At 42.0% G+C, this 20,372-nt stretch overlaps 1 protein-coding gene across 1 annotated transcript in view; it reads right to left on the bottom strand.

The window, feature by feature from the left end:
* PDE8B (phosphodiesterase 8B) overlaps nucleotides 1-20,136 on the bottom strand; it is a 224,785-nt gene extending 204,649 nt beyond the window's left edge. The window contains exon 1 of the mRNA XM_075182192.1: nucleotides 20,001-20,136. Coding sequence (XP_075038293.1) covers nucleotides 20,001-20,024 — 24 coding nt within the window. The 5' untranslated portion in view covers nucleotides 20,025-20,136. The remainder of the gene's footprint in view (nucleotides 1-20,000) is intronic.
* Between the last annotated feature and the right edge of the window lie 236 nt (nucleotides 20,137-20,372).

Below are 20,372 nucleotides of genomic sequence, written 5' to 3'. Positions count from 1 at the left end.
TTACAGCCAATGGGGATGTGACCTCATGGAATAGAGAACTGGTTTGAAATTCCAGGCTTTGTGGCTTGCTGTCACTGTTTGAAGTTTTCTGCTGGCGATCAAGGTTTAGAGTCTACATTTTCCATTTGCGTTTAAGGTTCGTCATTTGTGTTAAAATTAACATTTCTATAACACTTTTATTTTAAAAACACTATATACAGGGAAACCAGCTTGAACACAGACATACCTGTCTGAGTTTCTCAATTTAAGCCTGATTTTGTTAATTATTCTAAAATTGAAGAATTTATGACTCATTTTCAAATCTTTGTACTGATTTGACAAACCAGTTCAAGAAACGATGTGCAGGTAGTGTCCACTTTACAATGGAGAACAAGAAAGTTTTTGCTGGGGTAAAAACTACACAAACAGAGCCGCATGGGGAAACACTGTTTCAGTGTAGTTAATAGGAGTCCACTAAGTGCAAGGAGCAGCTCAGTGAAAATGTGATTTAATAAGTAAAAAAGAATGCTGCTTGAACATGCCAATAACAACCCACTTCTCCCTAAGTCATACAGGATTTAAGCGTATTGTACACAAATTCAGACTGTGCATGCCCACAACTGGCCCATATGCCAGAAATTGCAGCCCTGTCCGCTCTGTCTTTGTACGCAAAGGACACTTACTACAGCCCACGATTTCGGGGACTGAACAGGGCAGGGAAGGGTTGTTTGGCCATAATCAATTTACAGTAAGGGAGTGACAAGCTTGAGCGCACACAGCCACGTCCGAATCAAGCTCTTGGCATCTCAAAGTTGCTTGTTTTTCCTGCCATATCTCCTGCAGCAGCAATAGGGCTAGTCTAAGTCCTGAGTCCTAGTGATGTTAGTATTGTATGCAGCTATAACATGTGTCTGCAATCACAAGCAGCTGTAACAATGCCTGTTATGTACAGTAGACATTAAGGACAACCTAATAAATGTTTTTCCAAGAGAAAAAAATATATATATTATAAAACTTTTTTAAAAAATGTATAATCATAAATGACTATATTATTAACAGGTAACATTAGTTGCTTAATATTTTTTGTTTTCTGTGCGTCCTCTTGAGATTTTAAATTGCACATAGGTATTTTACGCATCCTGCAGTGTCTGGTCTAGTACAGCAGAGTAAACCTACACCCATAGTCAGGGCCGCCAAGAGGGGTGAGGGGCAGATACTAATTACCTGGGCCCGGGCATGCCAAAGTGAAAGTTTTTTTTTTCCCTTTTTAACTTTTTTTTTTGTGCGGTGTGGGGGGGAGGGTGGCTCTGGCGCCGCCGCAATCATGTGAGTATACAAATACTCACATGATCGCTGTGCCGGTGTCCTTTTCCATCCTCAGCCTCTGAAATTCAGTGAGGAGCGATGCACAGAAGACAGAAAAGAGAAGAAAAGAGAAGAAAAGAAAATAAAGATGAAAGAAAGCAATACAGAGGTAAGTAAAAGAGTGGAGGTACGCAGAGGCACAGGGAGATGATGAAGTGGGGGGGGGATAAAAGGCCCAGGGGGATGAAGAAAAGGGGGGGGGGAGATAAAAGCCCAGGGGGATGAAGAAAAGGGGGGAGAGATAAAAGGCCCAGGGGGATGAAGAAAAGGGGGGAGATAAAAGGCACAGGGGGGTGAAGAAAGGGGGGATTAAAGGCACAGGTGGATGAAGAAAGAGGGGGGGATAAAAGGCACAGGGGGATGAAGAAAGTGGGGGAGATAAAAGGCACAGGGGGATGAAGAAAGGGGTGATAAAAGGCAAAGGGGGGGAATAAAAGGCCCAGGGGGATGAAGAAAGGGGGGAGATAAAAGGCACAGGAGGATGAAGAAAGGGGGGGGAGATAAAAGGCACAAGGGTATGAAGAAGTGGGGAAGGGCGATAAAAGGCACAGGGGGATGAAGAAAGGGGGGGAGATAAAAGGCACAGGGGGATGAAGAAAGGGTGGATGAAAGGTACAAGGGGATGAAGAAGTGGGGTGGACATAAAAGGCACAGGGGGTTAAAGAAAGGGGGGATAAAAGACACAGGGTGATGAAGGGGAGGGACAAGATGGCAGAGTGTGAAGAGGGGCAAAAGCAGCTTGGCAGAGTGTGATGAAGGGGGTAAAAGCAGCATGGAGGGCATAATGCGATCATAAGGGGGCATAGCATGGTGATGATGAAGGGGCACAGCAACTAACGTATGTGTGATGGCACAGGGAGCTTTTGGCAATGTAGTGTGTGTGAGGTAGATGGTGGCTAATTAATGGGTGCTGTTTTGTTTGCGGGGGAATGGTGGGGCAATGTAATAGTGGGGTCTATTAATTTAAGATGGGGTGGTTTGGGGGCTATTGAATGTGGGGGAGAGTTTGGGGAGAATGATGTCTCTTTATTAAATATGAGTATGAATTATTTAATGGCAGTGATGGTTGCGGGAAATGGGTATATTTATGAAATGTAAATACTATTAATTTATTGCTGGGGCTGTATGTAGGGAGGGAAATAGGGTTATTTACTAAATGGGAATACTATTTTAATGTTGGGGCTGGAGGAAGGCCTAATTATTAATTGTGGGTGCTATTGATTTAACGCCGGGGCTGGTTGTAAATTTCTAAATGTACCCATTTGTTTTCAAAATAGGGCCCCCCAACATTCCAGGACACAGACAAGTCTCAACTAAAGAAACCAGCAGCCACAGGTGGTGAAAGTGAGAAGAACAGGTAGGAGAGAGCAGGAAAGTCTGTGAAATGTTGTGATTCTAGTGGGACAATCCCAATTTTTGGTGAGTGTTCTGCCCAATGTAAGGGGCAGACCAAGACTGTGAACTCTTTGTGTACACACTGCATTCTTTCTATACTACACTGTGGTGCTAGATGTCCTGAAAGTCATGAGTACTGGGACATATGTCACACTCTGGCGAATTCAGGGCCTAGCGCTTTTCCCTGCCAGCAACGCCCCAATTATGCATAGCCACCCCCCCAATTGTATGACCACAGCCACTCCCAACAAAAAAAGTTCACATGCTCACCTGTAAGGGGGCCCCATGAAGTTGTTGTACCGGGGCCCTGAATCCCTCTTGGCAGCCCTGCCCATAGTCAACACCACACAAATCTCTCGATCCGTTCCTTGATGACAAGTATGCAGAGCTGATTTACGTGCGGTTTAAAAAAAAAGCCTGATGTGCTCAGTATACGTGCCTTAATGACTCAGGCCCTTCATGTTTATAAAAATGGATTGTACAATTAAAAAATGTATAGATGATTTATACATCTGTGGTCAGTAAAACGGATTGTAAAGATTGCAAAAAGCAAAATAGGACATGAAATTAAATATGTAAATGGTTAATATGGATCACATAACCTTTTTCTTCTGCACCATTTTTTATTTATTACTATCAACTTTGCCAACTTTTATAATCCCGGAGAGGAGATCAACTGCCAAATACAGGAGGGGCTTGGTGACGCCATTGTGTCACCATGGCCCAATCTCTGCTACCCCTGCTATGAAGTGTCGATATTCCCTGCATCGCGTAGCCGGAGGCAGGGCGTGAAGATGCCATTCGTGTCACTAAGTGCTGCCTCTGCTGGGATCCGGTAGGAAGTCTACTCTTACGGGAGGGTGGGCAAGTATAATTATTTTGCCCTGATGATGTTAGAGAAAAATAAAACATACTTTGTCCTCATGATATTGGTATTTTTTAGAGTCATCTTTTAGAGTGATTTTTATATTGCCAGTGTGATATTTGTAGAACACTTACACCTGCTGTTCACTTACAGCTTCAGGTGTTTCTCTTTGGTATCAACATCACCGTGGACTCAGATAAGCACTGTTTTTATGCTACCTTTTGTAAGGGTCTTAGGCTAGGTACACACTGAAGAATTTTCAGACCGACGTGTTATCTCAAACGATTGTATCTACGACTGAAGGTCCGATCATCTGGCGATTCATGCATACACACTGACACAATGTACCTTCAGATCTGGTCCTCTAGTCTTCAGAGAATGACAGCACAATATTCATTCATTCTTATCACATTGTCACATGATTAAAACTCCTTGTTATAGCTATCCACATGTCCTAGAGAATTTCATTAGCTTCTGTTACTCTGAAATGAAACATTCTGTCCCAGAACGCACAAATGAATGATTCTTTCTAGAGCACTCTCTACATTTATTCACCGGGACATTCATGGCTAAATTCTATGGAGATTGTGAGCATGAGGGCATACACACTACATGATCGGTTGGTGATTGGTCGGAAAATATTAATCAGTACGACCAACCAAATGAAACGATGATCAGCACTTTGGGACGACTTTAGATCATCGTGTCACTATACACACTCCCACGATATCTGACCAAACGGTCAGATATCGACTGACAGGAGGATTTTCGTTCAATCATCGGGCCAGTGTGTAATTAACCTTACTCTTTAATCTTGCTCAAAATAAAAATTGGCTGTTCTAAAAGATTTTACACATGAGCGGTTGTCTTCTCGATGGTATTTCCTTCACAGATAATAAAGTGATTACCAGTATCCTGACTGTAGTACATCTATCAAGTATTTTACAGATAAGCTTTATCTTTATTTAAAAAATGTACTCTGCTTTCTTTCAACAGTATTATTGATTGTACATTAATTACTAACCCTGAGCGCTCTTCTTATGTTTTTTGATTCTAAGTATGATTACTATGTCCACAATTGTGCCACATTCATATTTGTCTTTCCCCCTCACCATTTCAGTTCTAGAATGGCTGTTTACTAAATCATAAAGTAATTCACAAATTGTAGCCAGATATTAGTTCCCAAAATTAAGTCTACATATCTAAATATGTATAGAGGTAGGCAGCTTTTGGCATGCCAACTGCTGTGAAACAACACATTTTGTCTACCATCTTCATTGTTTTCATGCTGCATTTCCTATCACCGTTAACTTTCCACAGTAACTGTCTATTAAATGGTAATTAGATGACATACAGTCAGCGGCCACTTTATTAGATACACTTATACCCATGTACACCGAAATCTGTGACAGAATGGACCGCCTATGCCACCGTCTGTTGTATGCTGGGAACCGGCTGCGCTTACTTTCCAACCGTCCCCTTTCGTTATTCTGAATACGCCCCTCCTGCCGCAGTAGGAGGAGCCTGCTGCCACCACTGGGCTCCTTTATGGCGCCCAGAACCATGTTCCTTCTGGGTAACTGTCACTAATAGGGTGCCCCCTTGCTGGTGTACCTGGGCTGGTACTCCGGAACCTCTTACTATGGATCAGGGTTGTTGTGAATGGATTCCCCCTGGCCTATCACATTGACCAGCGCTGCAGGGTAGAGCGGTGATACTGGAGAAAGCTGGGTCCAACCTCAGAAACAGCCAGAGAACTAATTAGATTTAGGGTCTAATCTGCAGGTCACACGATTACAGCAATATTGAAGAAGTTGTCAAGCAGGGTCTTGAAACAGATTGATGTTTATTTGCTCTCTCAGGCTATTTTTAGAATCAGGATGCAACATGTTTACACAAACATGGATTTACATGCATTGCAAAGCTAACAATATTTACACTTATCTGTGAAATTCTAGAAACGCTGCGATGTCTTGCATCTTGTTTTTAGACACAGGAAATCTAGCAAGTCAAAAGGTCTAATTCACATGAATACTTTCTTCAGACAGTTGCAGAATACACATTCCCAAAAAAAGGTACAAACCCCAAGCAAGTCATTTGCCCAAATCATGATACACAAAGATTTTCTAAACAAAGGCTCATTGTATCAGATATATACATCAGAAATAAGGCATTTCCTTTAGCAAGGTTAAAACAGAAAAAGCAAATTTTCTACCCTGGTCTCAGAAATAACGATTTCCTATATCAAAATATACACAATATCAAAAATAAGTGCATTGGCAATTATATAAATAAGTGCCCTGCGCTATTTCCTTTAAATAAATTTATACTATAAGTTATTTTTAAGTGATCCAATCACACCAGCTCATTAATGCAAATATCTAATCAGCCAATCATGTGACAGCAATTCAATGCATAACATCATACAGACATGGTCAAGAGGTTCAGTTGTTGTTCAGACGAAACTCCATAATGGTTAAGAAATTTAATCTAAGTGACTTTGACAATGGAAGGATTGTTGGTGCCAGATCAGGTGGTTTGAGTATCTCAGAAACTGCTAATATCCTGGGATATTCAAGCACAACAGTCTCTGGAGGAACAGAGATTGGTGCACAAAACAAAAAACATCCAGTGACCCGAAGTTCTGTAGGCGAAAATGTCTTGTTATTGAGAGAGGTCAGAGGAGAAAGGCCAGAATTGTTCAAGCTGACAGGAAGGCAACAATAACTCAAACAACCATGTGTTACAACAGAGGTAGTGCAGAAGATAATCTCTCAAAGCAAGTCAAACCTTGTGGTCTTCTGCTACCTCCAGCAGCAGATCACTCTTGTTAGCTAAACACAGAAAACTGAATGGCTTTTCTGTGAAAATGGCAGCAGACTTACATAGGAGATATACTGTAATAGTGTAATTGTCATGGATCACACGTAAATAATATTATTTTCCGCCAGGGACCACCGCAAGAAGGTGTGGTCTACGCTGCTAACACAACAAAGGTTCTCAGCATGGGTACCAGGCGAGACTGACAGGAAAGATGGGTGTTCACCAGCAACAGGAGTTCATGGAATACCAGGATACAAGAATTAACTGAGAAGCATAAGGTGCTGGATACCAGGATCTGCAGAGTAAGACCCAATACAGGATACCAGGATTAGCTGACAAGGATAGGACGCTGGATACCAGGATTTGCAGAGTAACAGGATGCCAGGATTAGCTGAGAAGCATAGGACGCTGGATACCAGGATCTGCAGAGTAACACCGCATACAGGATACCAGGATCTGCAGAGTAACACCGCATACAGGATACCAGGATCTGCAGAGTAACAAGACACCAGGATAAGCTGAGAAGCATAGAGTGCTGGATACCAGGATCTACAGAGTAACAGGATACCAGGATTAGCTGAGAAGCATAGAATGGTGGATACCAGGATCTGCAGAGTAACAGGATACCAGGATTAGCTGAGAAGCATAGGGCGCTGGATACCAGGATCTGCAGAGTAACAGGAGACCAGGATAAGCTGAGAAGCATAGAGTGCTGGATACCAGGATCTACAGAGTAACAGGATACCAGGATTAGCTGAGAAGCATAGGGCGCTGGATACCAGGATCTGCAGAGTAACACCGGAATACAGGATACCAGGATCTGCAGAGTAACAGGACACCAGGATAAGCTGAGAAGCATATGGCGCTGGATACCAGGATCTACAGAGTAACAGGATACCAGGATTAGCTGAGAAGCATAGAATGGTGGATACCAGGATCTGCAGAGTAACAAGACACCAGGATAAGCTGAGAAGCATAGAGTGCTGGATACCAGGATCTACAGAGTAACAGGATACCAAGATTAGCTGAGAAGCATAGGATGGTGGATACCAGGATCTGCAGAGTAACAGGATATCAGGATTAGCTGAGAAGCATAGGGCACTGGATACTGGGATCTACAGAGTAACAGGATACCAGGATTAGCTGAGAAGCATAGGATGGTGGATACCAGCATCTGCAGAGTAACAGGATACCAGGATTAGCTGAGAAACATAGGGCGCTGGATACCAGGATCTGCAGAGTAACACCAGAATACAGGATACCAGGATCTGCACAGTAACAGGATACCAGGATTATCTGAGAAGCATAGGGCGCTGAATACCAGGATCTACAGAGTAACAGGATACCAGGATTAGCTGAGAAGCATAGAATGGTGGATACCAGGATCTGCAGAGTAACAAGACACCAGGATAAGCTGAGAAGCATAGAGTGCTGGATACCAGGATCTACAGAGTAACAGGATACCAGGATTAGCTGAGAAGCATAGGATGGTGGATACCAGGATCTGCAGAGTAACAGGATACCAGGATTAGCTGAGAAGCATAGGGCGCTGGATACTGGGATCTGCAGAGTAACACCGGAATACAGGATACCAGGATCTGCAGAGTAACAGGACACCAGGATAAGCTGAGAAGCATAGAGTGCTGGATACCAGGATCTACAGAGTAACAGGATACCAGGATTAGCTGAGATGCATAGGATGGTGGATACCAGGATCTGCAGAGTAACAGGATACCAGGATTAGCTGAGAAGCATAGGGCGCTGGATACTGGGATCTGCAGAGTAACACCGGAATACAGGATACAAGGATCTGCAGAGTAACAGGACACCAGGATAAGCTGAGAAGCATAGAGTGCTGGATACCAGGATCTGCAGAGTAACACGAATACAAGATACCAGGATCTGCAGAGTAATACCAAAAACAGGATACCAGGAATAGCCGAGAAGGATAGGACGCTGGATACCAGGATTTGCAGAGTAACAGGATGCCAGGATTAGCTGAGAAGCATAGGACGCTGGATACCAAGATCTGCAGAGTAACACCGCATACAGGATACCAGGATCTGCAGAGTAACAGGAGACCAGGATAAGCTGAGAAGCATAGAGTGCTGGATACCAGCATCTACAGAGTAACAGGATACCAGGATTAGCTGAGAAGCATAGGGCGCTGGATACTGGGATCTGCAGAGTAACACTGGAATACAGGATACCAGGATCTGCAGAGTAACAGGACACCAGGATAAGCTGAGAAGCATAGAGTGCTGGATACCAGCATCTACAGAGTAACAGGATACCAGGATTAGCTGAGAAGCATAGGGCGCTGGATACTGGGATCTGCAGAGTAACACTGAAATACAGGATACCAGGATCTGCAGAGTAACAGGACACCAGGATAAGCTGAGAAGCATAGGGCGCTGGATACCAGGATCTGCAGAGTAACACTGGAATACAGAATACCATGATTACACTAAGAAGGCACAGGGAAACTGAATACTGGGATACACAGGGATACAGGAGCCAAAATTACCCAGCAACAGCAGGCTAGCAGAACATGTAGATCTAGTACCATATTGCCAGATCAGGTGCTTTAAATAAGCAGCTGTATATTGGTGAGTGGTATACTGCAGGGGAGTGAAAGGAGTTTAAAAGACGGGAGCACGCATGTACACTCCCACAATCCAAGATGGTGGCCTCCAGCGCAGAAGGAAGGGGACGTCACCGCTGCCAGAGGCACGACTTACGCACCAGACCCCCTGTAAAAGAGCCGAAAGGTCCGGCGTGTGAACAAATATCAAAACTAGATATAGGCAACATGTGTTTCTCTAGCTGATGAGCAACTAAAAGCCCCATGATGCACTGCCAGCCAATAGCAGCATTCTGTAGCTTGAGTATCACAAAGCTCAGGCATCTTTTTTCACCGTTTAACGGCTGTGACCCTATGATATATTGGGCAAAGCCCTTTAAAAAATGAGCCTGATAGTTACACAACAGCTGGAGTACTACAGGTTGCCCAAGCAGAGCTAGTCATATATGTGAAAGACAACAAAGATTAGCTGTTTTGAAGATTATCACTAACAGAGATAAGTTAGATCATGGTTTCCAAGTAAGATCAAAGAGTAGTTTTGATGTTATGATTATTGTTTAGTTTAATATTAAGGCTTTGCTTACTTACTATTTGTCCTTCATAAAACTCCTATCAAAATACATCTGATTATTTTATGCAAAATCAACAAACTTTGATGACTGCTTCACTAGGAAGGTTAGGTACACACTGGAGGTTTTTCAGCCAATTAACGGGTCAATCACCCGATATACGACAGCTCAGCTACATATCGCGTTAGTGTGTATACTTACACAATGAATGACAGTTGTTCCAAAGTGCCGATTGTCATTTCAATTGGTTGGTTGTACTGCTAAATAAACTCCAATCACCTTCCAATCATGTATTGTGTATGCACTCACGATCACGATCTCCGTATAGAGTCATAGAGGTAAATGTATCAAGCTGAGAGTTTTTCGGCGGGTTTGAAAAGTGGAGTTGTTGCCTATAGCAACCAGATTCTAGCTGTCATTTTGTAGAATGTAGTAAATAAATAATAGTTAGAATCTGATTGTTTTTCCAAACCCTCCAGAAAACTCTCAGCTTGATACATTTACCCCATGGTCTTTTCAGCCGAAGCCGGCAATAAACATGTTTCGGTGACTTAACTGTAGAGAGTCCTGTAGATCACGTACAGAAGCTGTACAGAAGAATCAGTGTGACAGGAATGAATGAATGAATGGCTACTGTGCTGTCACTCTCTAAACGACTATATGACCAGGTGAAGAGCACAGATCTGAAGGTAAATCGTGTCTATTGTGTATGCATGAATCACCCGACCGGTTGGACCTTCAGTCGTAGATACAATCAATATAGATAACAGATTGGACAAAAAATTCTACAGTGTGCACCTAACCTTAGTTTGAAATCTGCAGTGTTTTCTTATTATTCTTCCTTTGCCTATGTTGGGTAGAAAATACACTGCTGACTTTTCAGTTTATGAAGAGGATTTGTTGATATCAAAATGCTTTATATAGACAGCAATATGAATAGAAGGTGCATGATGATAATAAAACAACAGACGTGATCAAAACATTGCAGTTATTCTACTGAAATAAATGAATATACACTGTAACTTATTTTACACAACAATTTCTTAGTATATTTTTAAGGATAAGTTCATTTTTTACCATTAAACATGTAATAAGCCAAAGTACAAAAATGTGCAAACTGCAAATATAACTAGCCAGTTGCTTCTAGCTACTTACTGGTCAGTGGTCTGTGATATATATATAATAAATTCATTTTAAAGAGCTGTAATACTTGTCCTGTAAAGCTGCATAAATGTCTATGAAGCAGATTTAATTCCCTAAATATCCGTGCGAGGTGCCTCTGGAACGGCCGTGAGACACTTTGCGCGGATATTATTTGACACAGGTAATGCTGATTTTTACTTGTGCCCCATAGAGGTGCCAGCAAAACTCAGCGTTACTTTTTACTGTAGTCCTTTCTCTCCCCGGAGCTGAGGGGCTAGCCCATTCATTAATCTTCTCCCAGGCTCCTTGGAAAATGACAGAGATTGTAGCTTATGATAGGTCCTCAAACACACACCCATTCACTGCAGTCATTTTAAAGTGGCTTAAATCAATATCTCAACTGTACTGATTAAGACAGGACAGTCCTGATTTGAGGCCACCTTTGTCCCACGGATCAGAAGAAAAGCCTGTTTTTGTGGATACTAATACAGTGCCATAACAAAAGAGTTGAATAAGGTCCCACAGAGTTTCCTGAGGCGCCTAATTACCCCTTTCCACCTTAATCACCCACTCTATAAAGGAACTGCATGCCTCAAACATCTTACAAGAAATAGTACAGCCCATGAGGGGACATCTAGCCACAAAATATGTTTCCTTAAAATTGAAACCCAATAATTGGAACATAATGGATGTATAGGGAGTATATATACTGTATATAGGATGTATAGGCTGCCTTTATATAAATCTGTCATCACCCTCAGCACACCCTTTCCACATCTACCAACCGTTTTAAAAGCTTTATCGTTAACATACCTGCCTTCCAGGTATGAAAGGAGGTGGATCATCTGGCCACTGGGTCTCCTTTTGGGCATCTCACCCATTGGGGCGACACCCTTAAGCCCTGTATAGATAGGTTGACAAAGGGCCCTGTCATTCTTCCTTACACTATCTCCTTTGAATTTTTTTATGCTTCACTTCCTCATGTTCCATTGCTGAGCACAAATTCCTTTCACATGTTCGGATGCCCAGAACCCCTACTGGATTCTTAAAATACTCAAACCCTCCTCTAAGTAAATGTGCTGCATCCTTGTTAAAATATCATCTTAGTCAAGGTTCCATCCACACTGGCATTGGCACCATTTCCTGTAAAACCTTGGCCTGCCGTCTACCCAGTGGAGTCTTGTTCCCACTGCAGGTCAAATAGATATACCTGTAGTGGCATCATGCCCTTCTCTTACATTGAACAATGTTAAATTTCCAGCAGACATGCTTCCGGCAGCTGCTGGCTTGGAGCCTTGCATCCTAATGGCCAGCCCCTGAAAGGGATAGGATCACTTTACGGTCATCAACCATAGTCACAAGTCCTTATCTTTGCAACTCTACAGCTTTGCCGGTTGCAACTTCCCCTCTACTGTCATTCCGTCTATCAGACTACAGCAGCCAGATCTTTAAAAGTGAACAGCAACATGGCAATGGCAATGTCAATGTATGCCCCTTTCCAGATCTTCAGTTTTGTACCCGTAGGTGTAGCCCTAATGGTGGGGTTATCAGACATATGCCGCCCTTTAACGCTCACCAGGGACTGCCCTTTTTAGCCCTTCCCCCTCTTTCTTCTTCAGTCATCTGCCTATTACATGGCTTCATTAAATCCACCCTGGTTACACTACTGTAGTTGGTCTCCCCGAACACACAAGGGCCAGACTTGCACCAGATGCTCCATTCTGTCCCTACACACATTGCCTACCGACATCTATGATGCTAACCCCCATGAGACTGCCATAACTGTCCATACGCACTGAATCTCCCATAAACGGTGTACCTAAACAGGTTGTAGACAGCTCCACTACCCCATGACACTTGATTCACACAAGTGCTAATACTCCTCTCCTGTGACACACACCTATGCTGCCACTCTGCCCCTCTATGCTTCTAGTACTATACCACGATAAACAATCAGGAAGACCCTGGGAAGACATCATCATCAGCTATTTATATAGCGCTACTAATTCCGCAGCGCTGTACAGAGAACTCACTCACATCAGTCCCTGCCCCATTGGAGCTTACAGTCTAAATTTCCTAACATACACACAGACAGAGAGAGACTAGGGTCAATTTGATAACAGCCAATTAACCAACTAGCATGTTTTTCGAAAGTGGGAGGAAACCGTAGCACCTGAGGAAACCCACCAAACACGGGGAGAACATACAAACTCCACACAGATAAGGCCATGGTCGGGAATCAAACTCATGACACCAGTGCTGTGAGGCAGAAGTGCTAACCACTAAGCCACCATGTTGCATAGTGGCTAAAGCTGAAGCATAAATCCAACTTGCATCTCACGGTTACCAAATACATAGTTCTTCCATATCTAGGTGGACCTCAGGTGATATCATTACTGTCATCTGGGTACTCCAGTTGGTAGGGAATTGGCAGCTTCTGGGTGATTTCAGTGAATTCATATGCATCAGACTACCTGCAGTCTGACTTTAGTGACAAAATCAAGGTCTGTACAACTCAAACACATGGATGATCTAGTTGCACTTACTGGTATCTATAAGGGTGATATCTCCCCTATTCTTACAAGATAAAGCTGTAGAGGTGTGCCCCGCTGACGTGCCCTGGAAGAGGGTGAAAACGTAAGAAAGGATGGAGACCCAGAAGAAAGAAAAGGGGAGAAGACTTCACTTACCCAGCCCGGGATCCAGCAGTGGTAAGTTTTCATTTTTTCTTTCAGGTCAAATGAGCCAATCAGGGCTCACCTTCTCCTGCTGGCAAATCGACGGCCGGAGAGGTATCGTACAGAGAAGATGGCAGTCAGGAGAGTGCAACTGGTGAGTGGTGGATGTTGCCACTCTCTGAGGGAGAGTCCAGAATCACCGAAGAGGTATCGGACGAGTGGGCGGTTCCGGCGTATACAGTGGAAGAGACCCCCTGGATACCAACTTTGGGTGGGGAAGTTGCTAGGATGGTGTGGAGCCTGCACAAGAGGGCGTTACCAAGGAGGATCCGACGGACGCGGGTCAGGGATGCCGGCAAGCGACCCTTAGAGACAGACGTCGAGAGGAAGACATTGGTTGTGGGGACCACAATGGAAAAAGTTAGGGGAAATGTGGAGGTATGCCCCGCTGCCATGCCCTGGAAGAGGGTGAAAACGGAAGAGAGGATGGAGGTCTGGAAGAAAGAAGAAGGGAGAAACTTCACTACCTAGCCCGGGATCCAGCAGCCATCAGTTTTCGTCTTTTCTTTCAGGTTCCGGCCGCAGTGGGCAAGTGAGTCAATCAGGGCTCACCTTCCCCTGCTGGCCAATCGGCGGCCAGTTAAGTGAGCCAATCCTGGTTCACCTCCGGCCGTTTGAATTGTTGGCACCTCAGCGAGCCAATAAGGGCTTGCGGCGCCGCCGAGTGACGTCAGCGTGCCGGTAGCTATTTAAGCCACCAGGTGCCACATTTGCGGAGCAGTTCGTTGGCGGAGGAGACTCACCTGTACTCACCTCCGTAGTGTAGGTGAATATATTGGCTGCTGTTAGGTCGGGCACAAGGCCTGTGGGCACTTTGGACACAAGGCCCGCTGGCACAGTTGGTGGGCACAAGGCCCTGGCGCTGTTAGGGTACAAGGCCCCTCTAACTGTCCGAAAGGACACCTAAAGTCCTGAGCCCCAAGACAAGGCGGGCTTAACCGCTGTGATTCAGGCCACAGACGGAGGCTTGTGGGGCGGCTGATGACCACAGGTAAGGTGGCCACTAGTAAGTGACATACCAAATTGTTTATTATTTGTATGCACCTTTCTCCTTTAGTGTATTACCCTGCAGGGTCCAGGAGTCAGACTTTCACTGAACGCGGGGCTGAGTCAGAGATTGGCTGGGGTGAGTCCGAAGAGGACGGTAGGCGGTCCTCCTTTGTAAGGTAAGACATTTGTGTGCTTCTGTCCTGTTCCTCCGCAGGCGTTACAAAGCCTTGACTGTAAAATAGCTCTAATGTATCAATGTTTCCTTAATTCTGCAATTTTTTCAATACATGCAGTTAATAGAGAACAAGTATTGGTATCTGTTTTTCAGAAACTAGTTATCCATAAAGTTCTGAAGACGGAAAGAAAAAAGTAAATAACTGCTATTTGTTTAGGAATAATGTAAAAAATAAATAAACATATCGTAATATACCACAAGTGGGTCTGCTCCCACAGTCTATGACACAAACATGATCTCCCAGTATTTTCCTACAGGCACTGTGAGAAGCACTGCTAAATAACAAGGAGATGCAGTGTGAGGTCATTTTTAAATATAACTAAGTATATTAAATATATTTTAGAATTGGTGCTCTAAATTATAGAAAAGAAAACTTATCCAAAGCATTCCAGCTAATATATCCTGTACACGTACTTGTGAAATCCTAACTTCTAATTATATAACTAAAATTCTGAAACTGCATATTCAAACATCCCTGGTTGCAAAAACATATTTCTTACTGAGGTCTATATATGCTGCAATACCAACAAACTTCATAAAATGTGCATAAAATTGAACTCTAAATCAGTTTTTTTCAATGCGTTATTATTTTGCTGCCCTTCTATTCATATGTTAATATATAAATTAATACAGTAGAGATAGCTTTTTTGGTTTTTTTTTTTAAATGAGCAAACAGTTTAGAATCTTTGACCACTTATATGGCTGGAACACATCTGACTTCACTATAAGCAGAAACTGGCCTTCGCTTTTTCCTACTTTCATTCTGATGTTGTGCTATTTATTGTACGTTCCTTGGACAATTGACAATACATCTCCTCATCACCTTAAATCCTCAGTGAATGATTTTTTAAACCAGGCTGTCTACGTGTGTTTGCAGAGCACACAGAAGGGTTGCACATCCCATGGACCATTTCAGGAGAGTTACAAAGCAGTTCAGTATGTGAGTGTTCTTGGAGCTAAACTTTCATGACGTTCAACACTGGTCTAGAGAAAGTGAACCACTTAACCCCATGAGTGGTAAAGGGAGTGAAGGACTGTCAAAGACGTAAGCAGAGACAGGAACAAAGTAGTCATGAAAAATAAACCTACAGTAGAATGTACTTGAAGGAAGCAGAGATATGGATGTAGGGCGATTTATTTTACCCAAGCTGATGTGAAGCGCCTCATGGTGCCAAGATAAATTAATGGTAATGAGTGGAAAATACATGCGTCATTTCATGTCGTTAGAGGGATAATGAAGAGAAAGGGGATTTGCAGTAACAATAGTTGCCCAACATCTCCATTATTATGGGTTTCAGTAGAAATGTGTATATAGAGCCTGATTCAAAGTTGGACGTAAGACTGCTGGACGCAAAAAAGTGCTTTGTTTGTAAAGCTTAGAGAGACAAATTGGGGGGTAGATGCAAACACAAACTACTTAAACTAAAGGCGTGTACACATATTGGACCTGAGTCATTAAGGAAAGTAAGGCAAAAAAAAGGAGTAAATGTTCTCTGGGACAAACCATGTTACAATGCCAGGGGTGCAAATTAGTTTATTTTGCACATAAGTTAAATACTGGCTGTTTTTACATCTATCAGACAAATACTTGCTAGCTTTATTTTTACACTGAAATTTAAAGTTGATCTAGAACATGCCCTACGCCCAACTATAAATCCGTCCCCACATTTTAAATTTACCTCCCCCTCCAATGCACAATGCAACATGGTTTTGCCCAAAGTTACTCCTTTTTATGCTTTGCTCTCCTTAATTACTCAGGTCCATTAAGTGTTGCACACATACAGTGTATGTCGCATCCCCATATATACCTCCAAGGGGGTTGTGCTGAAAACATCTGTGCTGGTCATAATGATTATCAGCATGGGGTAAATGTATCAAGCTGAGAGTTTTCCCGTGGGTTTGAAAAGTGGAAATGTTGCCTATAGCAACCAATCAGATTCTAGCTTTCATTTTGTAGTATGCATTAAATAAGTGATAGCTAGAATCTGATTGGTTTTTCAAACCCGCCAGAAAACTCTCAGCTTGATACATTTACCCCCATGTCTCTTTACCAATTTAAACAAAATATATATCTTTAAAAAGTGCCCCCTCCCCTATCTCCCCAAAAAAACATTAGCCAGCTCTTGTAGCCTTGGCTGGTTACCACAATATCGGAGGACTAAAAGTGTGGTCCCAATGCAAACACAGCCACCAGCAACAGTGTAGGCCAGGTTGGGTTGGTCATACTATAACAGGAGGATCCACTGTAACAGTAGGATCCAGAGCATGGCGATCCCCGATCACAATGTGCTCCAGGACCAACCTGGTCAGTACAGGCAGAGATCCCTATGTGAATCGAGCCTGCTAAAAATGTGTTCACCTGTTCCAGGGTAATGTGTATAAAGAAAGATAAACATTAATTAAGCGTATGGGACTACAAGTCCCAGAAAGCCAAACAGCCGTTGACTGCTTGGGCATGCTGGCTCTTGTAGAACCGCATATCCATCAGAGTATTGTCATTTTTTATTTGAAATGCTCACAAAAATCCTTATTCCCAACTTTATTGTACTTTTCTTCTGCCCTGTAGTAATCCAAGAATCAATTAGAGATATAGGGTTGTCTGATTTGCTGGGGCGTGTGAAAAACTCTCAGATTTGCTATAGATAGATATACAATAGATATATTGTATTAATAAAGTTTATTGATATAACATGACTGGCTTATCTTTACTGCAGCTGCATCAATATACACTTATACACTTAATGAAGCCATAAAATGCACAGTATTTTAAGTAGTACATGATGTGGAAGCCAACCTGATTGACACAATATCGACTGTTTATGTTTAATATTGTAGTACCTAAACAATACAATATACTTATATTTCATTGAGGTAAATAAATGTTTACAATTTTGTTCTCTTCAGAATTCAGCTGAAAGGAGTCAAAATATGACGTGGTCTGAACAGATGTATTCTAAAGCTGGATAAACACTATAGAAAATTACTTTGGGTGTGATTTCTGTAATGATTTTACCAATGACTCAAAGTCCCAATGATCATGCATATTCATGTTTATACACCTACACGATTTACAGTCAGATCTGAGATCTGCTGCTCTCATAACCATCTGCTGAAAAGATCATGACTCTGCACACTGTACAGATATCTGCTTACAATGCTGGTTGTGAGTGCATACACACTGCCACATTTGTCCCAGCATGGTGGCTTAGTGGCTAGCACTTCTGCCTTATCTGTGTGGCGTTTGTATGTTCTCCCTGTGTTTGCTTGGGTTTCCTCCCACATTCCAAAGACATACTAGTAGATTAATTGGCTGATATCAAATTGACCCTAGTCTGTGTGTGTGTTAGGGAATTTCGACTGTAAGCCCCAATGGGGCAGGGACTGATGTGAGCGAGTTATCTGTACAGCGCTGCGGAATTAGTAGCGCTATATAAATAGATGATGATAATTCCATCATTGATCGTAATTATTCCGACGTTTATAAAACCAAATCAAACTATCCCGTGTGGTATGATTGTGGGAGTGTACACACTAGTGCAATATCTGACTAAGCTGTCGTCTATCGTGTGATCAGCACAATAATTGCTTGGATTTTCTGTAGTGTGTACAAAGCTTTAGTGACAGAAGGACAAACTCATTTACCTTTAGGTTTAAGAAAGGTGACGTGAGATTTATGATGTCACCACATATGCTTTAAACAATGTTGATGTATGTTCTTTCTTTATCTCAAGGTAACCAACGTTAATTAGAAACTTGTTTACCATATTAGGAAACTGTAAATAAGGGTAAAGATAATATGTTGTTAGAAGGTATAAAGCTTGTACCAGTCTGCACAAGGACACTCTTCTCTCTGCTTGACAAGTGTCCATATCTAATGTGAATGGAATAAAGACTTTAGATTTACTTCAGAAGACTTTGTAAGACTCGGGCACCTATTTATCAATCAGATTTTTCATTAAAATCAGCCGTATATTGAAGTATCCTGTTAATTTATGACTAGGGCACCACAGCAGATATCTTATGACATACACGTTAGGCTTCAATTTTGCAGCCGTACCTTTAGGTATATACTTGGCCCGCAAATTAGGGTGTTTTCTAAATTTGGCCTATACTGTATGATTTTCTAGGATAATGGATATAATACAACAATTAGCTATTTTATGCAGAATTGTGGGATACAGATTTGGAAAACCAAAATAATAATAAAAAAACATAAATACTCTGATTCTCTGTGAGAATATAATACACACAGACTTCCTATAGTCAAAGCAAGAAGCACTGCTATAGAAAGTAATGAGGAGTGGATTCCATGGGATGTGTGGGAAAGACAGGTTCTAATCTTCAAAATGTATTTTAAAACAAAAAAACAAAACAAAAAAAAACCCTAATTGAGAAACAACAGTACAAGCTTTTTAGATAAAAGATGGCATGACAATAGGCACGGTCCATATAATCATCATCATCATCATCATCATCATAATAATAATAATTAGTTAAGTTTTCCATATGGTATATTGTAAACACAAATGTTTTCACTTAGAATTTCCCCGTAGACTAAAATAGTTTTGTTTAGATCCAGTTTCCTGCTATTAGATGAGAATATTAAAAAGGAAACAAACATAAGTGAAGGGAAAGAGAATAATAGAAAAATATATTATAATAAAAATAGAGGAATAGGACAAACAAATTATATATATATATATATATATATATATATATATATATATATATATATATATATATATATATATATTTATTTAAAGAAAGCAGAATAAAATTAAGCCATGTAAATTTAAAACATGAGAGGTGCAATATAACTATATTTGTAATGAATATTTAAAAAGGGCTAGAAAGATAACATGTACAAACGTACTGTATAATTAACACCAGTATCAGCTATTGTGGAAATCCCATTCCACAATGTACACTACAGGCAGCTAAAGTTATCCTTGCTTGGAGTCATGCTAGGCTGGGAAGCAAGTCTGTATGCAATGTTTGCTCAAGAAAGCATGAGGCACTTAGGAATGTATACACACACTGCTAAAACACATAGAACTAGTACATATAGGATGGTATTGACTTTATCCATTATCTGCGCGCTTTGGCGCACTACCAGTTATGACCTGTAAATTGTGAAAGACGAAGAATTGTACTGGCATTTTACACCATTGCACAGATATAGATATTAATAAAAACATAGATGAGCCCAAAGCGCTATACAATAAATACATAAATGCAATAAACGAATGGGCAGAATATTAATAACTCACTATAGTGGCAAACTGTGCGCTTTATATGAACAGTAGAGACTTACATTGTCCTTGCCGCAGCTTTCCATGGCTTACGCAGACACAGTTCCACCTGTCCGGTCTCTTAGTTGACCATGTCCGCTTGTGCGGTGCATGCGTTCAGCGCAGCCCAGGCTAAGACATCGTCAGTCACCTCTTGCTGTCCCACTAGAAGGCGGATCGCACCTTTTCATACACTCTCTCCCCTCCCACACGGCCGCAGGCAGCTCCTCCTAGCACGGGCAACTAGTCTATCTTTCCTTCTGACTTTCTCACTCAAGCTCCCTGAACACTTGCACAGCAAACAGTCCTGATACGTTTTTTTGACAGAAGCAGGTTAGACAACGTCTCATCACTTTTAATGGCTAAAAACTGTCAGACTGTAATGAGGGACATTT

The sequence above is a fragment of the Mixophyes fleayi genome, chromosome 1 (genome assembly GCF_038048845.1).
Source record: "Mixophyes fleayi isolate aMixFle1 chromosome 1, aMixFle1.hap1, whole genome shotgun sequence".
In the NCBI taxonomy this organism is placed as follows: Eukaryota; Metazoa; Chordata; class Amphibia; order Anura; family Limnodynastidae; genus Mixophyes; species Mixophyes fleayi.
This window is presented reverse-complemented; position numbering and strand designations above follow the sequence as displayed.